Source organism: Dendrobates tinctorius, unplaced genomic scaffold (assembly GCF_039654945.1).
Source record: "Dendrobates tinctorius isolate UK_male_01 unplaced genomic scaffold, ASM3965494v1 ptg000011l, whole genome shotgun sequence".
Classification (NCBI taxonomy): Eukaryota; Metazoa; Chordata; class Amphibia; order Anura; family Dendrobatidae; genus Dendrobates; species Dendrobates tinctorius.
In genome coordinates, this window is record NW_027361679.1 from 99,476,280 (window position 1) to 99,499,298 (window position 23,019).

Consider the following 23,019-nt stretch of genomic DNA (forward strand, 5'->3'; position numbering starts at 1 on the left):
TAAGTCTATAAGGGGACAATACAAATATCTCTCCAAGGATCTGTTTATACCAAGGAAGGTGACGATCACAAGGGGGCATTCTCTGCGTCTGGAGGAGAGAAGATTTTCCCACCAACATAAAAGAGGATTCTTTACTGTTAGGGCAGTGACACTCTCGAATTCCTTGCCTGAGGAGGTGGTGATGGCGATCTCAGTAGAGGGCTTCAAGAGCGGCCTGGATGTCTTCCTGGAGCGTAACAATATTGTATCTTACAGTGATTAGGTTCTTTAGAAGGACGTAGATCAGGGGATTTATTCTGATGGAATATAGGCTGAACTTGATATACAGATGTCTTTTTTTGGCCTTGCTATGTTACTAAATATGTGAGACTAAAAATAATATAAAATGGAAAAACAAATTAAAAAGAGTATTTAAAAAGATGCCAAAATTATAATAATAAAAAATACAACTCAAAACTATAAAAACAAGCCCTGGCACGGCCACGGAGACAACATAAAATTGTTATGGCTCTTGGAATGAGGCCACACAAAAACTATTTCTTTTTATAAAGATAAAAATAAGTTTATTGGGCAGAAAAGTGATTGTGCAGGTAGTAAAACCTGAAACTATAAAACCTAGCAAGAAAATGAACTGTTAGGTTATGTGCACACGTATGCAGAAAATTTCTGCATAAAAACCGGACTCCTTCCCAGAAAACGTTCATTTTTTTTCCACTCGTTTTTGCCGCGCGTCCCCAGACACACAGAAAATAGCTAGAAATGCGGAATTTTCAGCGAAATTAATGAGCATGCTGCGTTTATCGCAAAGCGTTTTTTTTGCTGAAAAAACGCATCAATATGCACAAAAAGTGCAAAATACATTAAAATGAATGGGAAGCTTCTTTTAAGCGTGTTTTTTTTTTTTGGTAAATCCGCGGGAAAAACGCAAAAAAAACCGCTGTGTGTGAACACAGCCTAAAAAAAAACCCAGATAAAATACCGTAACAAGAGGGAATAGCTGTTTCCCTTGCATGCAGGCAGCACACAACACTTTCCTTACCAGCCCACCACGCTCTCCCCGCCTGCCCACCACTCTCTCCCCGCCAGCCCACCACGCTCTCCCCGCCAGCCCACCACGCTCTCCCCGCCTGCCCACCACTCTCTCCCCGCCAGCCCACCACGCTCTCCCCGCCAGCCCACCACGCTCTCCCCGCCAGCCCACCACGCTCTCCTCGCCAGCCCACCATGATCTCCCCGTCAGCCCACCACTCTCTCCTCGCCAGCCCACCATGATCTCCCCGTCAGCCCACCACTCTCTCCTCGCCAGCCCACCATGATCTCCCCGTCAGCCCACCACTCTCTCCCCGCCTGCCCACCACTCTCTCCCCGCCAGCCCACCACTCTCTCCCCGCCAGCCCACCACTCTCTCCCCGCCTGCCCACCACTCTCTCCCCGCCAGCCCACCACTCTCTCCCCGCCTGCCCACCACTCTCTCCCCGCCAGCCCACCACTCTCTCCCCGCCTGCCCACCACTCTCTCCCCGCCAGCCCACCACTCTCTCCCCGCCAGCCCACCACTCTCTCCCCGCCTGCCCACCACTCTCTCCCCGCCAGCCCACCACTCTCTCCCCGCCTGCCCACCACTCTCTCCCCGCCAGCCCACCACTCTCTCCCCGCCAGCCCACCACTCTCTCCCCGCCTGCCCACCACTCTCTCCTCGCCAGCCCACCACTCTCTCCCCGCCAGCCCACCATGATCTCCCCGTCAGCACCATTGGCCATTCCTGAATGCCATCCTTCATAGTGGGGGTCACTTGGTTGGTGGGGACAGTCTACTTGAGGAAATGTCCTAAAAGTTTGCCGAAGTAGCTCCTGACGCCCCAGACAGAGACAGGCTGAACGTTAGGAGGAGATGCAGAGATGGGCGGGCTGGAAAGCACAAGCCTAGGGTCTCCTCACAGACCTGCCCTTCTTCCACCATGACACCCTGGGCTCGGTGACGTCACGTGGAGCGGCTCCGCTGCATTGTGCTGGATGAGCCCGGGCGCTGGTACACTGCTGCGGACCTAGTGCTGGAGCCTGCGGGCTGTGCGCGCTCACCATGATGAAAGATCCGCTATTACAGGGCTCTGCTGCCGTTCTGCCGGGCGCCTCCTTACAGCGAGCCTGCAAGTTCCTGGTGCTCTACTGCGCCCTGCACCTCAGCATTACGCTGCTCTACTACATGTTCGGAGGGGAGACGACCCTCATCATTGAGCACCAGCAGTTCCGGCAGAAAGTGAACTCTTCTGTTGGCCCCCTGGTCTCTGTGCTGGCCACAGCAGAGCAACGTGCCAGTCCGGCGCCCCCCAGCAGCAGCACCCCCGCCGTGGAGCTAGTGGGCTGCCCGGACACCTCTCCGCTCCTAGGTAAGCTGTTTCCTCGGTGCACGGGGTCTACCGGGCAGTGCCCTCAGGGACAGGGTGACCCAGATGGCTCGCAGTTCCTTCCCATCAGTGGCACAGAAATGTGCCCATGGCCAGATAATGCCAGAAACCTGGGTCCCTATGAAGCCATGGGGTCAGAGGGCACGACTTCTGGCCAGGTCAGTGCCCCCCTTTACGTGCCCATGACTGGCCCTCACACTTCCCAGCAGTATCGCACAGAAATCAATACGTTTGGCTAGCAAACAGTTATTCAGGCATATGTGTCTTTTCCCGGTAAGAGCTGAATAATCTGGTTTATTCCATGGCGCTTTACATGTGACTTACAGGCTGTGAGACGCTCGCTTGTGTTCCCTAGCTGTCCACCTTAGGCCCTGGAAAAACCTGGACTCTGGGGTTATCCTTTGTTGCCTTGACGAAAATAATGATTTTTAGGTGTTACAGCTTTGCAAAGTACATTTATGCATAGATATCTAGTTTCACAACACAATGTGGTAAAGTTACAGCCATTCACTACATGAATAGAAATAAAAATCCGTGGGGCATTCCTCCCTATTTCTGATAACCAGCCAAGGTAAAGCAGACAGCTGGGGGCTGATATTGTAACGCTGGGAAGGTGCCTGGTTATTGGGCCCTTTCCCAGCCTAAAAATACCAGCCCTCAGCCGCCCTAGCCCATCACATGAGATGCACCAATTCCGACGCTTTGCCTCTGATCCTACCCAATTCCCCAAACCCTTCCTTGGCTCACCACTATTGGCAGTCCAGGGAATCCCCAAATTATATATCTCACAGATATTCCTCTATTAACCTCATGTGTAACTATCTCGATGTTTGCCCATCTTTAACACCTAAAGATCTTTAATTTCACACGGACGGCACACGTATATCATCCATGTGCGTGCGAGTAGTATGTTTTGTCCTGGTTTTTTTTTTTCTGGCAGCATGGATGACGTATCTACGTGGGTGTCTCAGGTATGCGTGAAAACAGGCTTCACACGTGCCGGAAACACTGACATGTGATGAGGGCCTTAGGGGATTTTTTTTTTTTTTTTTAAATGCATGAATTTTGGGCTGAAAAATCATTTTTGCAATTGGGTTTCATTAAAAATGTTGCTTTCTATAGCCTCTGTATGACAACGATTGCTGGCTGCAGAATGAGTCAACAGAGAATTAGTCAGTGAGCGCCTTCTGATCAATTGTCGTTTTTTTTTTCATCTCCTCTGTTTATGACCTCGGACCACATCAAAATTGAATATGCAGGGAAACAAAAAGCCACACGGTGTAACTTTTTTTTAAATGAATCCCAATTGCAATAATGATTTTTGGTAATAAAATCACGATTTAAGTAAAAAAAAAAAAGTTGACAACCATTTAAGTGTGTGATTTTTAGGGCGTACTATGGATTATGGCTTTCACGTCACCGATGTGCTGTAAATGTCCTGCTTTTCAATGCAGCTGGGAGGTTGTGCCGCAGTGCCAGGTTTAGCTGCCCATTGACACAGTCGTCATTAACCCTTTAAGGATCGGAAGTTTATTAATCGGGGGCTGTTTAACACTACAGGACAAATACCGATATATCCCTAGGTTCACAAAGAGCAGAAAACCTGGCAATTCAGGAAAAACCATGTACGTCTTTTTTTACTATCTGTACTATATGTCAATAATTGCGGCATGACTGCCAAGCACTACGTAACACCGCTCCATGCGGCCAATTCATCATTGGTTTGCACCTTTTTGTAACTCCATTTCATGTGAATTTATTTCACCACTGTGGGCAGAGTTTAGGGTTTTTAGATGTTTTCACCCTGATTCGTCATTAGCGACATTTCCAAAAGTCACAAAATTTGACACAAATGGACTTCAGCCCTCCCAGAGTGATTTTCTGTATGCCGGTTCAGTTTTTGCTATATTTTGGCACAACAAGCCTCTTATTTTATTTATTTTTTTTTTGTGCTAAAGTGTCATAAAGGTTGAAGAGCAAAATAAAAATAATTTCTGACTTTTTTTTTTTACAAAATGGAGGGAAAACTTCAACAAATACCACAAGATAAAAAAAAAAGAAATAGTAACTTAAACCTCCCACTCACCACAAATGATGTACACTTTTATGTAACCTAAGGGAAACATTGATGACGCTTTTCTTGTGAGCTGAAGGAGATGTCCGAATTTGTACCGGCGAGAGGAATACATAAAATGATGGAAAACGAGCGAACGCCTCTCAGAAGTCAGCATCTCCTCTTGCCTCATAATAGATTATTATGTCCCCAGTCAGACGGGTTTTACTACACTGTGTTCCAAATTATTATGCAAATAATATTTCCTCATATTTTCTCTAAATTACCTATATGAATTGCAGTCATTGTTATTTTCCAGTCATCTAATATTCTAGTATAATTGCAATGTTTTTGAACAAACTGCCTATGAAAACAGTATATTTTTAAAACTAAGAAACACTCAAAATGCATGTTCCAAATTATTATGCACAGCAGAGTTTTCAAACTTTTTATTTTTATTTTGAACAAAAAAATGGTCAATTGTGAAATTATAATCATTATCAGCTTATTACAAAATGAAATCAAACAGTTTCCAAGTCAAAACTTTATTCTAGGTGATGTTACATTTGCACATAGGACCCCTTGCTCGAAAGAAGCTTCTGAACTCTCTCGTCCATTGAATTTGTCAGTTTTTGGATGGTTTGTGCTTCAATTGTTTTGCATGTGGACAGAATACCCTCCCAGAGCTGTTGCTTAGATGTGAACTGCCTCCCGCCATCAGAGACACTCCTTTTGATGATGCTCCAGAGGTTCTCAATGGGGTTGAGGTCAGGGGAAGATGGTGGCCACACCTATAAGTTTGTCCTCTTTTATGCCCATAGCAGCCAGAGATGCAGATGTGTTATTTGCAGCATGAGACGGTGCATTATCATGCATGAAAATGATCTTGCTGCGGAAAGCACGGTTCTTCCTCTTGAACCATGGCAGGAAGTGCTGTTTTCATCTTTACCCCTTCAGGGATCCTAAAGGGGCCGACAATCTCTCTCCCCATGATTCCAGCCCAAAACATTACTCCACCTCCTCCTTGTTGGCACCTTAGCCGTGTTTTCATGGGGTGTCCATCAACCAGCCATCCTCCACTCCATCCATCTGGACCATCGAGCGTTGCACTGCACTCATCGGTGAACAAAACAGTTTGGAAGTCAGTCTTCATGTATCGTTTGGCCCACTGGAGCCATTTCTGCTTGTGTGCAGTGGATAGAGATGGTCGACAGGATGGCTTACGCACAGCTACGAACCTCTGAAGGACCCTGCATCTTGTTGTTCGGGGGACGTTGGAGGCACCAGCAGCTTCAAAAACTTGTCTGCTGCTATGACAAGACATTTTTGCAGCTGCTCTTTTAACCTGACGCAATTGCCTGTTGGAAAGAGTCCTCAATTTTTCCTTATCAGCGCACACACGTGTGTGCTGGGAATCAGCTACGTACTTCTTGATTGTGCAATGATCACGATGAAGTGTCTTGGCAATGTTGATTGTAGTCATGCCTTGACCTAAATACTCCACAATTTGTTGCTTCTCAGCAGCTGACACATCCTTTTTCTTTCCCATTTTGGCAAAAAATGTAGGCTGCTTAATAATGTGGAACAGCCTTCTTAAGTAGTCTTGCCTTTATTTGGACACACCTGCCAAACTGATTTGCACAGGTATCTGCAATTGCTTTCAGTGATAGAAAGAGCCCTGACACACATCACCATCAATGAGTTTAAATGACAAACAAAAAAATTCTAACCTTATCACTCCTAAACTCTTTTTGCATAATAATTTGGAACACAGTTTAGTTTGAGTACACGGACTGCCCTCGTTCCCGAGAACTGAGAAGACCACCTAGCAGTGGAGAAATGGTTGGCCAGCGTGTCACAAACTCCTTCACACAGCAATCCCCCCCCCGTCCAAGTGGGGCGTCTCTGGTGGATTTTTTTGTTCCTTTCATCTTTGGAAAAGGTGCTACATAAATTGTTAGTGGACTTCCTTGTTATGCATTTCTGGAATATCCATAGTATACGTTATAAATTTCACTCATCGGTGACAACATTTGCATAGGGATTCAACCCAACCCAGTGACGTAATTCGTTTTCCACCAAGACTTCTGAAGGGGTCCGTTTGGGGTATGTTCTGAGTGTCTGACATGGTTTTGAAGAGGGTCTTCCTCAAAATCTACCTCAGTGAGCATTTGAAGCATTTTGTTTGTGAATATTAAGCCGGGGTCACGCTTTCGAGTGCGATACGAGAAACTCACACCTCAATCCCCGGCACTGCCGCCGGCACTCGGGACTGGAGTGTGCGACTGCATGTCTTTCTATGCAGCTGAACGCTCGGGTCCGAACAAGCGGTGGCAGTGCTGGGTATTAAGGTGCGAGTTTCTCCCATCGCACTCGAAAGCGTGACCCCCGGCCTTACACAAATACTCACTGTGATCATGTCCAACCCCATATTAGTAGGTCCAGGGACAGGAGAAAAAAAAATAACTTTCTTGACCATCGCCACTCCTCCTTAGCATTGCGCCCTCCGTCAGTCTGCTGGCATCAGCCGAGGCGTCGCCTGACTGGCTGCAGTATTCGGTTTGTCCAGTCCAATCAGCCACTGCTGATTGGCTGCAGTGCTCATGTGACACTGAATGTTGATACCAGCAGACCGGTGGGAGATGCAGGACAGCGCTGGTCTGAAAAGTGAATATGGGCCATTCCACTTCAAGTGAACCAATGCAATTTTCCTCTGTTTTTAATTCTTTTGAAATTTTGTTCTCTGGTAATAGTGTGTTAGAGAATGCCAAATATGAAGAAGAAATAGTCAATATTCTTTAAAAAAAAATTTTTAATGAATTTTCAAAGTTTTGAAAAAACTGTGAATTTCTGTGTTACGTGCCTTTACGTTTCTCCTCATAAGTCAGGCCAGAACCTGATAGAGGAATGTAAAAACCCCCATTCCACTCCGACCTGTACAGGCTTCCACCCGATATGTCACAAGAGTATCTTGGTTAATATTTTAGCCTTGCGGGCTCAAATGCAACATTTTGAATAGAATTTCCAAAAAAACAAAGATATTACATTTTCCAGCAACTCACATGTGCCTCTTATGCTCCCAGCCACATCTATACCACAATTCAAGTTGGGATCTCCAAGGGATCATGCTTCCAAAAATAACTATATGATCAGTGTCAATTTGAAAGTCCCCAATTCAGATCTGTTCAGCCCGTGGGCTGAACGTGTAGGCCAGGGTCTATATTTTCCAAATTAAATATAGCAAAATAAAGTTTAATGACTTGTCCTGATCTTAAGCCAGGGAAATCATTGGATAAATCCATACGAAAGGTTTTTACAATAGTGATGAAGTGAGCCGAATTATACCTGGAAAGAAAGACACTGTCTATGAAAGTGAACGGTAAGAAAACTCATTCCATGAGAGGATATTTCTGCCAAAATGGGCTGCCCATCGACCTAAGAATTGTCCTAACTGGTGGGAGTGGTTCCCAGTATGTGTGTGTACAGCACACCAGTACACTAAGCTTATGATGAAAGGAGCTAAGCTGAACGATCTTCAGATTTGGATCACTTGACATGGAATGACCCTGTCTCTACATTTATTTATTATGTGCTCAGATATGACATTATCGGAGAATGCTCGTGCGCTAACAGAGTGTCTTCGGCGTGCTTGGATAATATGTTCAAATCCCCGCGGAGCTGAATATCTCGCCGCTGTTAGACAGCCGTAACACATACAGGGATTTTCTAACAAACAGGCAATCTCTGCCGTGAGGACTCAAACATATATATTTTTTTTTTTTTTTAGCGAGACGAAGTCACTCGGTTAGCACCCGAGCATGCTCAGATAACACCTCATCCCAGCACGGTCGCTCGTCACTAAAGACTTGCTCACATAAGACAAATTTCACATTCGCACATCCCTGTGTCTGTCCGCTGGTCTTTTGACAAGAACTTGACAGCCTCATATGACATTTGGTCAACTTTGAGCCAGGAGGCCCCAATGCACAGACTGTCCGTGGTCTCCTGTGGGACCCTCGTATGTGAGGCTGTTAAGTTCGGGTCAGGGGACTCTCTGACAGTCAGTGTATCACAGTTTGTGCTTGGATTGTGCCACAATTCATCAAGACTGGTGTCTTAGATCAGAGGGGGAACCATTATTGCCATTTCTTGCACATGTGAGTCTACGGTCTCTCTTGTGGGTTATCGCAATCAGAAGTGTGTCCAAAATAAGAAAAGAGAAAAACGTGCAAGTGTTTCCATTCTGCTTTTATTTTCCGTGTAGGCCCCAGTCCTAGCGTTGGCTCACAAATACTGATCCACAGCCGTGCCCACAACTAGAGGATCAGACATGTGACGTGGGGCTCCCAATGGATTTCACGCCTCCTGTTGGAAGAAGTGAAAATCTTAAGAAATTGACATCTGGCAGATAAAATTCAGATCACAGGTCACTTCCCATGTATAAAACGCCAAAGCATGTAGAAAAGATTTGATAACATCTTATTCACATAACTGGTGTTGGTTCGATGCACATTTTAACTGCGCAGATTAACCATTTAAACTCTGCAATATTTCCTCCTCATGTGCCCGTCCGATCTCGGTAATAATTGTTATAAGAGCCAACATTGCACAAACTCATTTACATAGGTCAATGACTGCTTCAACCAATAGATCATTTACAGGCATTTTAATTGCCTCTTTGTGGATAGGTGGTTCCGGCTTGAAGAAAAAGATTTTTTTTAATGTACTTAACCCCTTAAAGTGCAAGGCTTTTTTTATTTTTGTTTTTTCTTACTGGAACCATATTTTCTTCTTTTTTTTTTTTTTTTTTCTTTTTCCTGTATACAGCGCCATGAGGGCTTGTTGCAGAATGAATTGTAATTTTGAATGGCACTAATCACTTTACTATAAGGTATACTGAAAAGCCGTTAAAGAGTACCTGACAGTGAATACATGCCGACCAAACCACGGGCTACATGTGTTTCAGACACTGCCTACGTGATTTCATGCTGTATACAGGCATGCAGGGAAAGACCACTCACTTAATCGAGCCGGGCATATTTGCATAATTTTTTTTTCTCATTAATGGCCCTGTATTAAAGAGGTTGTCCACTACTTTCGCATTCATCGTCCATACTTAGGATAGGTAATCAATGTCTGATCGGTCGGGGTCTGGCACCCCCCACGATCAGCTGTTATTGGCATCGGCGATCGCCGTCCGGAAGTACTCTCTTGCGGAGCTGGCTACCTTCTAATAGTGGCCACGGCCATGTACTACACATGCACCTCGTATTGATTTCAATAGAAGGCAAATATGTACCTCCGCAAATAAGTACTTCCAGGTGGCAAACACCCCACCAATATCAGCTGATCGCCAGGAGTGCCGGGTGCCTGACCCTGGCCGATCATGATGACTTATCCCTAAGTACAAGGTATCAATGCAAAAGTAGTGGACAATCTCATGAAGGCTTTTGTTCTGATTTATAGCTTTTATTAGATCCATTTTGGGGTACATACAATGTTTTGATCAATCATTTTTGGGGGAGGGAAGTTTTTCTGAAAACCTGTAATTCTGCATTTTTTAGATTTTTTTCTGCACAGCATGAGTACTTAACATTATATTATGAGAACATAGACTTGTACATTGGTGGTGATACCAAAGATGCTTATTTTATTTGTAGCCTCCACTTAGATTGACTTTGGTATCTAAATGGATAATTGGCAATTAGAGAACTCCATTTGCTTACATTAGGGCATGGGTGCACAATTAATTTTCCCATGGGCCACCTGAGACCATGACTGTTGTGGACAGCCGAACCAATACGCTGATATTAATTCTGCTCAATATTAATCTTAACATACAATATTAGTATAACATAATCAGTTATCACTGAGCAGGATTAAGTATGCCAACATCACGTTATATACAGTATGAACCCCGCATAACCTCTTATGTACAGCTTGAGCCCTCACTTAGCCTCCTATGTACAAACAAGCATCCCATACACATGATTAAAAAAAAAAAAAACGCATACTCACCTTGCTCCCTTTCCCCCCACTGCTCTGCCTTTGTTCTTGTGTCTGATGCACAAAAACTCTGCAGTGCTCAGTTGACGCAATTTAAATGACATCATCACGTCAGCTGATGGGTGGAAGAGGGGTCTGGGACGCCCCTGAAAGGTCCTTGAGTCAATTGTGTTTGGCAGGTCCTTCAGCTGCTCAGCTCGTGCAGCCTCCGATCAGGAACCGCAAAATGTGGCTGTGTGTGTGTCAGCTGTTTATATGTAGCAGAGCTGTGTGTGTGTGTAAGGCCTCTTTCACACTTCAGTTTTTTGCATCCGTTCAAATCCGCCAAAAAGTCAGACAAGCGGATCCGTTCTCAACTGATGTGAACGGATGGCACAGGATCCGTTTTTAGACGGATCCTGAAAATCAGGGAATTTAAAGGAAGCGCTGGCGAGAGAGAGAGAGAATATGAGAATTTTTTTTTTCTCCGGCACCCAGAAAGAATTTCGTGTTAAATGAGTGTCTGGAGGATCCGCCAGAGAAAAAAAATGTTGCAAGCTCCGTTTTGAAATCTTTGAGAATGGTGACGGACAGCAACTTTTGGCGGATCCTCAAAAAAAACAGATGCAACGGACAGCAATTCGTCACAATCCGCCGTCAATGGGGAAAAAAAACGGATCCTCAAAAGAAAATTGAGGATCCGTTTTTTTTCAAAACCTGGCGGATTGTGACTGATTGTAAAAAACTGAAGTGTGAAAGAGGCCTAATACGCACTGCAAAGAGACACCTACAATAGACTTATTATCTCTATTCTACCCAAGTGAATTTAAATTAGTTATAATGATCCTTCCACTTTACACTGTTAGGGAAGTTTTAATTAACCCCTTTTTTCAGTTTTTCGCTCCCCTTCTTTCCAGAGCCATAACTTTTTTATTTTTCCGTCAATATGGCCATGTGAGGGCTTATTTTTTGCGGGACGAGTTGTACTTTTGAATGACACCATTGGTTTTTACCATGTCGTGTACTCGAAAAAGGGGAAAAAATTCCAAGTGCGGTGAAATTGCAAAAAAAAGTTCAATACCAAACTTGTTTTTTGATTGGCTTTTTTGCTAGATTCACTAAATGCTAAAACTGACCTGCCATTATGATTCTCCAGGTCATTACGAGTTCATAGAAACCAAACATGTCTAGGTTCTTTTTTATCTTAAGTGGTAAAAAAAAATCCAAATTTTGCTAAAAATAAAAAAAAAAATTGCGCAATTTTTCGAGACCCGTAGCGTCTCCATTTTTCGTGATCTCTGGTTGGGTGAGGGCTTTTTTCAAAACAGCTGACATGTCCCGGCTTTGATCCAGGCTCACCGCCGGAGCCCTCCTCAAAGCAGGGGATGCTGCCAGCTGGGCGTACTATTCCGTCAGCTGGCAGAAAGGGGTTAATGGGGAAAAATGTTTTTTTCCTATTTTCTGCTGTCTATACCCGGGGTGTTTCTAAAGGTAAAGTGCGTCTTATTGTGCCAAAAATACGGTATGTAATCTAAGTCTCAGGATGGGTGCGGATGTATGGAGCAGTTCCAGAAACTAATCTCCATACCATGTTTAAATGTCAGACACAGGGAGTCTACAAGACTCTTCTGTGTTAAGACAAAAGTGGAGATTTTGTGACTGTCTCTGTTTGCTTGACATTGGAATAACTTTCTTACTGAAAGTATAGAAATGTTCTTTACTTTAACTAAACGCATAAAACACTTTTTTTTAAGCTGGACAACAAATTAAATTCACTATTGTCATCCAGCTGTACATGTATGGCTCTAATGGTGACTGCTTCCCATAGTGGATCAATGGCGTGGGCTCATGACAGCAGTCACGTTTCATCTGAAAGATGTGTCCTTAACAACCTGTACTGTTAAACAAATACATTACTTATTCTACACGGTGGATGCTACATTATGTATTATATAAAAAATACATATATATTTTTTAGTCACCCCTTTTTCCAAAAACTGAATTAAAAAGTGCTAGTCTTATTGACATCAAGATCATAATGAAAACTGCAGCCCATCCCACTAAAAACAAGCTCTTATACAGGTACAAAAGTCTCTTTAATGTTCAACTTATAGCAAAACACAGCACACAATATCCTCCCGATCGCAGCCGGGAACCATATCCTCTTGGTTGCAGTCAATAAACACGCCAGTCCTCCTTCGGTTTACCGCTGGGCACAAGACAGTTCATGTGGGTGCCAGGCCTTTCAGCTCCGCTTGCCTGTGTTGCCTCACACAGGTGGAGCGCTGCGGAGCCTTCTGCTCTGTACGCTTGCCAGACCAAACTAACACTGTCTCTGATCCTGACACCCCCAAACCCTTTACTGTAGGGCTTTTAACTGAAATCTGTGGCCATGGGCCACATGGAAAACCCGGGATGGGGGTAAGGAAGGAAAAGGACTGCACCACTACCATCCTGTAGTCCGTTTCAAAACATTAAAAGCCCAGAGCTGGTTTTGCCCAAGTCTGCCTTGGACAACCAGCATGTCGAAGACCTATACTCACTTTTAGTCTGCATTGCAACCACCGCTACGCCTGTGACTGCAATGCACTCTCGTAGCATCAATACTCCTCCGTGCGCATCCTGAAGGGAACACACAGCGACCCCTACATGTGACACTGGCCACTGCCTCACATAACCTCCCCTGTTCAAACCTGTGAAATTGAACACTTGTTACCACCCCACATGGGTGCGTGACAGGGCATCCACATGAACCTTTGACACTCCTGTACTGAGAAACCAAAGTTTAAATTATTATAAATTTATTGAACACTGCCATAGTTGGGTCTGTTATGCTGTACAGAAATCTAATATATAAAGCTCAAAGTGTGTATGTATGTGTGTATGTCCGGGATAGGCATCCGCACCATCGCAGCTACAGCCACAAAATTTGGCACAGTCACACGTCTGGACCCCGAGAGCGTCCTAAGCTATGTTGTGAGGCGAAATTTTAACCTCACGCGTTCCAAGTTACCAAACAATTTTGCCCCTATCTACATACTGGGGAAAAAGTGTGTGTGTGTCAAGCCCTGCCCCTCATTATGATGTCATAATGCCTCTATTTGCATAATGGGGAAACAGTGTGTGCGTATCAAGCCCTGCCCCTCATTATGTCATAATGGTTGCCATGGCGACGCTGATGTCATCATAGATTGCAAGCCCCGCCGCTCATTATGATGTCATAATGGTTGACTATGGGATGGAGGATGTGTGATGGGTATATGGGCACTGGACTATGGGATGGTGGATATGTATGATGGGACTATGGGATGGAGGATATGTATGATGGGTATATGGGCATGGGACTATGAGATGAAGGATGTATGATGGGTATATGGGCACGGGCCTATGGGATGGAGGATGTGTGATGGGTATATGGGCACGGGACTATGGGATGGCGGATATGTATATGGGCACGGGACTATGGGATGGAGGATGTGTGATGGGTATATGGGCACTGGACTATGGGATGGAGGATATGTATGACGGGTATATGGGCACGGGACTATGGGATGGTGGATATGTATGATGGGTATATGGGCACGGGACTATGGGATGGAGGATGTGTGATGGGTATATGGGCATGGGACTATGGGATGGAGAATATGTATGCTGGGTATATGGGCATGGGACTATGGGATGGAGGATATGTATGACGGGTATATGAGCATAGGACTATGAGATGAAGAAGGATGTGTGGGTATATGGGCACTCGACTATGGGATGGCGAATATGTATGATGGGTATATGAGCATGGGACTATGGGATGGAGAATATGTATGATGGGTATATGGGCATGGGGCTATGGGATGGAGGATATGTATGATGGGTATATGGGCACGGGCCTATGGGATCGTGGATATGTATGATGGGTATATGAGCACGGGACTATGGGATGGAGGATAATTATAATTTGCTATAACTAACCACAGTTAGTTACTATGCCCGGGCAGCGCCGGGCTCTTCAGCTAGTACTGTAATAAAAAAAAGCGACTTTCCTGCTTTTTATTCTCTTCTCTATAACCCTCCCAAAGAAGGCGTTAATAAGTTGCTTAATTTATAAGTGCCACAAAGTGATGAAATTTACATCCAACAGTACAATACGAACCTACGTGTTTCAAGCTATAAACCAGTTCTTAGTCATTTGATCCAACGGTCATTAACCCCTTTCATGTGACATGGGACCTAAATCCCATGGACGGAATATTACGTCATGCCCTTTAATGCGACATTGCGACGCAAGTCGCGGTGATCGCATTAAAATGCCGTGCCATCTTACCTCAGGATAGATGGCCTCGTTATCCCGGGCAGTCTCCGCCCTGGCCCGCCCCTCTGTGAGCTGTGATTGGCTGTTCAATTCAGAACAGCCAAACACAGCGCTTCTCTTTGTTTCAGCCAATCAGATTGGCTGAAACAACAGGATCCTAGGCTAGGATCGAGTACCGATGTACTCAATCCTAGGACCGGTGCCCTCGATCCTAGGAGGGGGGAGGTGAAGGGGAGGTGATCCTAGGAGAAAAGGCCCCAGATTGGCGCGATCGCCGATCTAATCGATCCCGCCAATTGCAGCACACAGCGACGCAATATCACCGCTGTGCCCTGCCGGTACCGGCCCAGATCGATGCTGTAATAGCACCGATCCTTGGCCGGAGCCTAGGACAGGCCCAGCAGGGCCTGCAGGAAGTGGTTGGCGCGATCGATTAGATCGGCGATCGCGCCAGCCACAGGGCACAGCTGCGGTCACGCTGTGACTACTCTGTGCCCTGCTGATGACCTGGCCATGACCTGCCTAGGAATCGGAGCTGTGAGCTTGTGCCTGCCGCTTTTCATTTTTTTCACCCCCATTTGTGCCACCTAACTACAACCCCTAACTGATCCCTGCCCAATCTCTCTTCATCCACCCCAATCCCCCCATCCCACTATTTTTACCCCCCTCCACCCCACTTTTGCGCCACCTCCGTGCGCAGCCGCCGAGCGTTGATCAGTGACGCAGTTCACCGATCAACACTCGTGCTCGCTTTTTTTTCCTTAGCCCACTTTGCGCCACCTCCGCACACACATCCCACAGCCGCAAAACTTTGATAAGTGACGCACATCACTTATCAGAGCTTGTGCCTGCCATTTTTCATTTTTATCACCCCTTTCTGTGCCACCTAACTACAACCCTAACTGTTGATCCCTGCCCGATCTCTATTCATCCACCCCAATCCCCAGCCCTCTCTTTTTACCCCCCTCTGCGCCATTTCCGTGTGCACATTTAGCAGCCGCCGAATTTTGATAAGTGACGCAATTCACTTATCAAAGTTCGTGCCGGCTGTTTTCCATTTTTCTTTTTCACCTCCCCCCTCCTTTGAGCCACCCCTGTGCACACATCAAGCAGCCACTAAATTTTGATAAGTGACGCCGTTCACTTATATCTAGGAGCTGCTGTTTTAGACTTTTTTCACAGGTATTTTGCTCCCCATTTCCTTTTAGCTTTTTCTTACAGGATAGTGTGCACCAATCACTAGCCCCCCCCACACACACACACACACACAACATACACAGTTATAAATAAAGTACACCCAAGCACCATATTTACACAAAAAAATGTCCCGCCCATCACGTTCCTCCCAACAGCGCTATTCAATGGAGGAGGCATATGCTTTACTTGCCTCCGACACTGATAGCGAGGATGACGATCCGACTTTTCTTTATTTTTCGGATTCTTCATCCTCTTCCTCTTCCCCCTCCTCATCTTCCTCCTCGGGTCCTGCGGAACCGCAACGCAAACGCTCCAGGACAGAAGATGAGGCAGAGCCCACCATGCCTGCAACTGTTTCAGCAGACCCTGTATGGCCCTCGCCCCCCGAAAATTACGAGCCACTGATTCCTGATTTTGTGGCAGAATCAGGAATCAAGTTTTACACCACCGGCCTCACAGAAATTGACTTTTTCAAAGTCTTTTTCTCTGAGGATTTTGTTAACCTCATGGTGGAGCAAACTAATTTGTACGCTCGGCAATTTTTGGAGCAAAACCCGCGTCCATCCTATACTAACTGGCCGCCTGTGGACACAGTTGAAATGACGCAGTTTTGGGGCTTGGTCCTCCACATGGGTATCCTGAAGAAGCCTGAAATTCCGCAATATTGGAGTGTTGATATTTTATACAACACTCCAGTGTTCCGAATGATCATGGTCCGGGCACGTTTTCAGGCCATCCACAAGTTTCTGCATTATAACGATAATGCACAGTGTCCCACACGAGATGACCCCAACTTTGACCGTCTGTTCAAAGTTCAGCCGGTCATCGAATACTTCAACAAAAAGTTTGCTTAAGTGTATGTGCCCCAAAGGAACATCTGCGTGGATGGGTCCTTGGTCCATTTTAAGGGCAGACTCAGATTCCGTCAATACCTGCCCAGTAAGAGGGCCAGGTACGGAATCAAACTCTATAAGCTGTGTGAGAGTACCTCAGGGTACACCCACAGGTTTAGAGTGTACGAAGGAAAGGACAAGAGGATTGAACCCCCTGAGTGTCCTCCTGACCTGGGAGTGAGTGGGAAAATTATGTGGGATTTGGTGCACCCACTGCTGGATAAAGGTTATCACCTCTACACTGATAACTTTTATACCAGTTTCCCACTCTACAAATCCCTCTCTGCGCGAGGTACCGCAGCTTGCGTTACTGTCCGCAAAAATCAGAGAGGCCTCCCGAAGACGCTACTTGGGCAGATGCTCCGAAAAGGTGAGAGCAGGGCCCAATATAGCGACCACCTGCTGGTGGTCAAGGACAGGAGGGATGTCCTTCTCTTGACCACCATACACGGTGATGGCAGCGCCCTCAGCACTGTACGGGGTACTTCTGCACAGGTCAGCAAACCTGAATGGGTGCTGGGGTAATAATAATAATAATAATCTTTATTTTTATATAGCGCTAACATATTCCGCAGCGCTTTACAGTTTGCACACATCATCATCACTGTCCCCGATGGGGCTCACAATCTAAATTCCCTATCAGTATGTCTTTGGAATGTGGGAGGAAACCGGAGTGCCCGGAGGAAACCCACGCAAACACGGGGAGAACATACAAACTCCTTGCAGTACAATAAAAACATGGGGGGCGTTGATCGCTCCGATCAACTCCTCCAACCGTACAATGTTTTGAGAAAGGCCAAGGTGTGGTACAAAAAGCTGGCCGTACACATCGTCCAATTGGCAATGCTCAACGCATTCCTGCTGTCACAATGTGCACACCACACCGATACGTCGTACCTTGAGTTCCAGGAGGTAGTGGTTAAGGCCCTGATGTTTGGCACTCTGGAAGGAGCGGGCCCCAGAACTTCCGGAACTGAAAGTGCTCGTATTGTACCAGGTCAGCATTTCCCGGGGGAGGTCCCGCTAACTGGAAAAAAAAAAGGTAAATCGCAAAAAAGGTGCCGAGTGTGTTACAAAAACAGAATACGCAAGGAAACCATTTATCAATGCGACACCTGCCCCGAAAAACCTGGCCTGTGTATGAAGGATTGCTTCAAATTGTACCACACCTCAATGCACTACTAAATTACTTTACTGGAAACATTAGATTGGTTGGGGGTCTAGTTTCCAAAACAATGTCACTTGTGGGTTTTTTTTTTTACTGTTTAGGCACATCAGGGGCTCTGCAAATGGAAAATGATGGCCGCAGACCATTCCATCTAAGTCTGCATTCCAAAACGTCACTCCCTTCCGATCCCCGACGTGTGCCTAAACAGTGGGGACCAGCGTACTCAGGACAAATTGGACAACAACTTTTGGAGTCCAATTTATCCTGTTACCCTTGGGAAAATTAAAAATTGTGGACTAAACGATCATTTTTGTGGGCACAAAATAGGATTTTTTATTTTCACGCCTGGGCAGTATAAACTTTAGTGAAACACTTGGGGGTTCAAAGTTCTCACCACATATCTAGATAAGTTCCTTAGGGGGTCTAGTTTCCAAAATGGAGTCACTTGTGGGGGGTTTCTACTGTTTAACCACATCCGGGGCTCTGCAAACGGAACATGACGCCCGCAGACCATTCCATCAAAGTCTGCATTCCAAAGTGTCACTTCTTCCCTTCTGAGCCCCGATGTGTGCCCAAACAGTAGTTTTCTCCCACATATGGGGTCCCAGCGTACTCAGGACAAATTGGACAACAACTTTTGGGGTCCAATTTCCCCTGCTACTTTTGGGAGAATAAAAAATTGGGGACTAAACGATCATATTTGTGGAAAAAATGATTTTTTTATTTTCACGCCCGGGCGTTATAAACTCCTGTGAAGCCTTAGGGGGTTCAAGGTGCTCACCACACATCTAGATAAGTTCCTTAGGGGGTCTAGTTTCCAGAATGGGGTCACTTGTGGGGGGTTTCCACTGTTTGGGCACATTGGGGGCTCGTCAAACGCAACATGGTGTCCAATCTCAATTCCAGCCAATTTTAGGTTGAAAAAGTCAAACTGCGCTGCTTCTCTTCCGAGCCCTGCCATGCGCCCAAACAGTGGTCCCCCCCCCCACATATAGGGTATCAGCGTACTCAGGACAAATTGGACAACAACTTTTGTGGTCCAATTTCTCCTGTTACCCTTGGGAAAATTAAAAAATTGTTGCTAACAGATCATTTTTGTGACTAAAAAGTTAAATGTTAATTTTTTCCTTCCATGTTGCTTCTGCTCCTGTGAAGCGCCTGAATGGTTAATAATCTTCTTGAATGTAGTTTTGAGTAGCTTGAGGGGTGCAGTTTTTAGAATGGTGTCACTTTTGGGTATTTTCTGCCATACAGTCCCCTCAAAGTGACTTCAAATGTTATGTGGTCCCTAAAAAATGGTTTTGTAAATTTTGTTGTAAAAATGAGAAATCGCTGGTCAACTTTTAACCCTTATAACTTCCTAACAAAAAAAAAAAACTTGTTTCCAAGATTGTGCTGATGTAAAGTAGACATGTGGGAAATGTTATTTATTAACTATTTTGTGTCACATAACTCTGTGGTTTAAGGGCATAAAAATCCAAAGTTTGAAAATCGCAGAATTTTCTAAATTTTCGCAATTTTTCCGTTTTTTTCGTAAATAAACGCAAGTTATAGCGAAGAAATTTTATCACTAAAGTGAAGTACAATATGTCATGAGAAAATCGCCTAGATCTGTTGAAGCGTTCCAGAGTTATTACCTCATAAAGGGACAGTGGTCAGAATTGTAAAAATTGGCCTGGGAGTTAACGTGCAAACCACCCTTGGTAGTAAAGGGGTTAAATACCTTGGATATCACTGACACTGGCATCTAAGTGGTTAAATTGCCATTCCAGCCACATGGAGTAGTCAAGAAATATATCCATAACTGAGTGGTTAACTACCGCTTTCTTTTGATAAAAATGTCAAGCATAGGTCACTAAGGGGTTAATTACAAACAACCTGGGCAACCCCTTCTAAAGTGCTATTTCCATGTTGGCAAGTTCTAAGATGTTCACGGCACAGGTAATCTTTCTGATCGCTGGGGCTGAGATGCCCTACTAGAATGGACTGGTGGCCCCATATGGAAATTGTGGGATTGCCAGAGACAGCCCAGGGCTGTACAGTTGTATCCTGCCGTCCCATAGACATATTCTGACGGGGACATTTCAGAGCTAAGGGAAAATCCCTTTTAGAATTCTGCCTTCCATAAAGTGAAATATTGCTGTGGGGAAAAAGGCCCCAAACCTGCCAGTCAAGAAGGCATCATCCTGCCTCTGTCAGGCTGGGGATGTGAAATTTGAAAACAAAAATCTTAGTTTGGTGGAACACCTGCATGGCGGATGAAACTAAAACTGTAAGAGAAAGCAATGAAACATTTCCGGGCTCCAGTGATCTAAGCAAGCGACCTCAAAAACCACTTAGTGTAGAGAATGCCTTCTGTTTTTAGTAAAGCATGCTGGTAACTGGCAGCTCTCCTCGGGCTGACTGCACCACACAAGGATTGTAGAGAAGGTTTTCTTTAATTCAGTACTCTACATGTTACTAATGGAATGGCTTCTTTAAAATCAAAATCAACAGCTATGCCATGTGGGAAGTAGCTGTCTTTTGCCACTATATGAAGGTGTTCATAATGAGGTTTTATTTTTTGCTCCGTTTTCGGGGCATAAACTCTCCCCTCAAATCTCACTGGTTTTGGAGAGTTTCTGATCCTAAAACTGTGTGAACACCCTAAGGCAACCTTTCCAATATGAGTATTTGAGTTCTGAGATTTTAGATTTACTGCACTTACTAGGTTGATTAGGCTACATTTTGTTTTTTCATTGCATTTTTGACAGTGCAGTACAGCAGAGCTGACAGTGCTGAGAAGAGGAGAGCTGATAGATGGGTTTGCAATGTAATGCACTTAAGCTGCTCTGCTGTCCCTTCCCCCATGGGAGCTATTTCTGAAAGATATACCGTATTTTCCGGACTATAAGGCCGGGGTCACACTGGCGATTAAATCGGACGAATGCAATGCGATAAAAAATCGCATTGCATTCGTCCCAATGTTATTCTATGGGGCAGCTCCCATCATGCGATTTTTGAGCGGATCCGATCCTCGGACCGAGACAATCGCAGCATGCTGCGATTGTCACCGATTTTCGGATCGGATTCGACAATACAAGTCTATGGGGGCGAGAAAAAATGGGACTAAAAACAGACCACACGTGTGACTTGCGATAAAGTCGCACCCGGTGTCCTTCAGCAAAAGCCGGCAATTCTTCCAATACAGAAAAATCACAGAGACCGGTTAAATAAAGAATGAATAGATCTAGACACATTATATATATATATATATATATATATATATATATATATATATATATATATATATATATATATATATATATTAGTCATAGAGACACATTTATATATATATATATTTCGAATTCATACAGTTCATCATAGCAGAATAGCCGCAGAAACATTTGCCGGCTTTTGTATAATTATCCTCCTGCCCGACATGAAATGACACATGGTTTACATATAGTTAACCATTTCATTTCATGTTTTTTTTGTTATGTCTATCACTATTAATTAGATGAGGGTTTGTGGGTAAAATTTTGGACTTGTAGGGGTTAATTTAAGGGGTTAATTCGTTGGATTAAATTGCAGGGACTCCTGCTGATGTCACTGAGGCTGCAGGGAGTCCCCGTAATTTCATACAACGAATTAACCCCTTAAATTAACACCTACAAGTCCAAAATTTTACCCACAAACCCTCATCTAGTTAATAGTGATAGACATAACAAAAAAAACATGAAATGGTTAACTATATGTAAACCATGTGTCATTTCATGTCGGGCAGGAGAATAATTATACAAAAGCCGGCAAATGTTTCTGCGGCTATTCTGCTATGATGAACTGTATGAATTTGTAATATGTATATTAATGTGTCTCCATGACATGTATAATATATATACCGTATGTGTCTAGATCTATTCATTCTTTGTGTGGGGAAACCTGTCATTGGGCTCCATTATATGTCCATTTAGCTACCCTGCGAGAAAATCTCGCCAGACGGATGTCAAACGGATCCTTACATGCGATTAAAATCGCATCAATTAAGAAAAATCGCATCAAAAACAGATCAATGGTTAAGATACCTTTGTGCGATTTTGGACCGTTAAAATGGGACCGTTTTTTTAATGGTTGTGTGTGACTCCAGCCATAGGCTTCTTTTACACTTGTCGTGTTTTTGAGGGCCGTTTTTGCGGCCCCAATAGATTTCTATGGGGCCGCAAAAACTGGCCGTAAAAATTCGTTGGTACGCTGTACGGCCGTGAGGGCCGTATTTACGACTGTGAAAAAATATTGTGCCTGCTCGATATTTTTCACAGCTTACGGACACGGCCCCCATTGAAATCAATGGAGCCGCAAAAACAACGGAAGCTTGCCCAGTGTGTTGATTTTGCGGTACACCATGAAGACCGTATTTGCGGAACGCCGTATTTTTACTAGGACACTCCCATGTGCTTCCTGTTTATCACTTCAAAGGTCTGCAGAAATCCGAGAAGATTTTTGCGGCGGACCGTGAAAATTACGGCAATACGGTCCGCAAATAAGGCCCACAAAAAACATGGCAAGTGTAAAAGAAGCCTAAGATGCAACCCAGGTTTTAGAGATGGAAAATAGGGATAAAAATATTTGAAGCAAAAATGTGGTAAAGTATTTAATAACATACTATTATATGTGGTGTTATTATATATAATAGTATGTTATTATGTTGGAAGCTATGGGTAGAAGATGGTGCTGCGGGACCAGTGTGGTTTCTGTTGTAAAGTACTACGTAAAGACGCTGGAAGGTGAGTATAAGAATGGGGGCACAGGGCTTATATTTAAAGCACCACTCCAGCACTTAAAAATAACACTGGATTGCTGCTTTAAGATCCCATGGGAAGACTATAAGGCTATGTGCCCACGTATGCAGAAAAAAAACGTTCTTCTTCCCAGGAAAAACGTGTGGGGTTTTTTTTGCATCTTTTTCCGCGTTTTTGCGCGATTTTTGCACTTTTTTTCGCGTTTTTCCCGCGATTTTCAGGTGTGAAATTCAAGC

General features: G+C 44.6%; 1 protein-coding gene across 1 annotated transcript in view; it reads left to right on the forward strand.

Moving 5' to 3' along the window:
* Window positions 1-1,924: 1,924 nt before the first annotated feature.
* Window positions 1,925-23,019, forward strand: part of B4GALT1 (beta-1,4-galactosyltransferase 1) — a 69,996-nt gene continuing 48,901 nt past the window's right edge. The window contains exon 1 of the mRNA XM_073545246.1: window positions 1,925-2,385. Coding sequence (XP_073401347.1) covers window positions 2,079-2,385 — 307 coding nt within the window. The 5' untranslated portion in view covers window positions 1,925-2,078. The remainder of the gene's footprint in view (window positions 2,386-23,019) is intronic.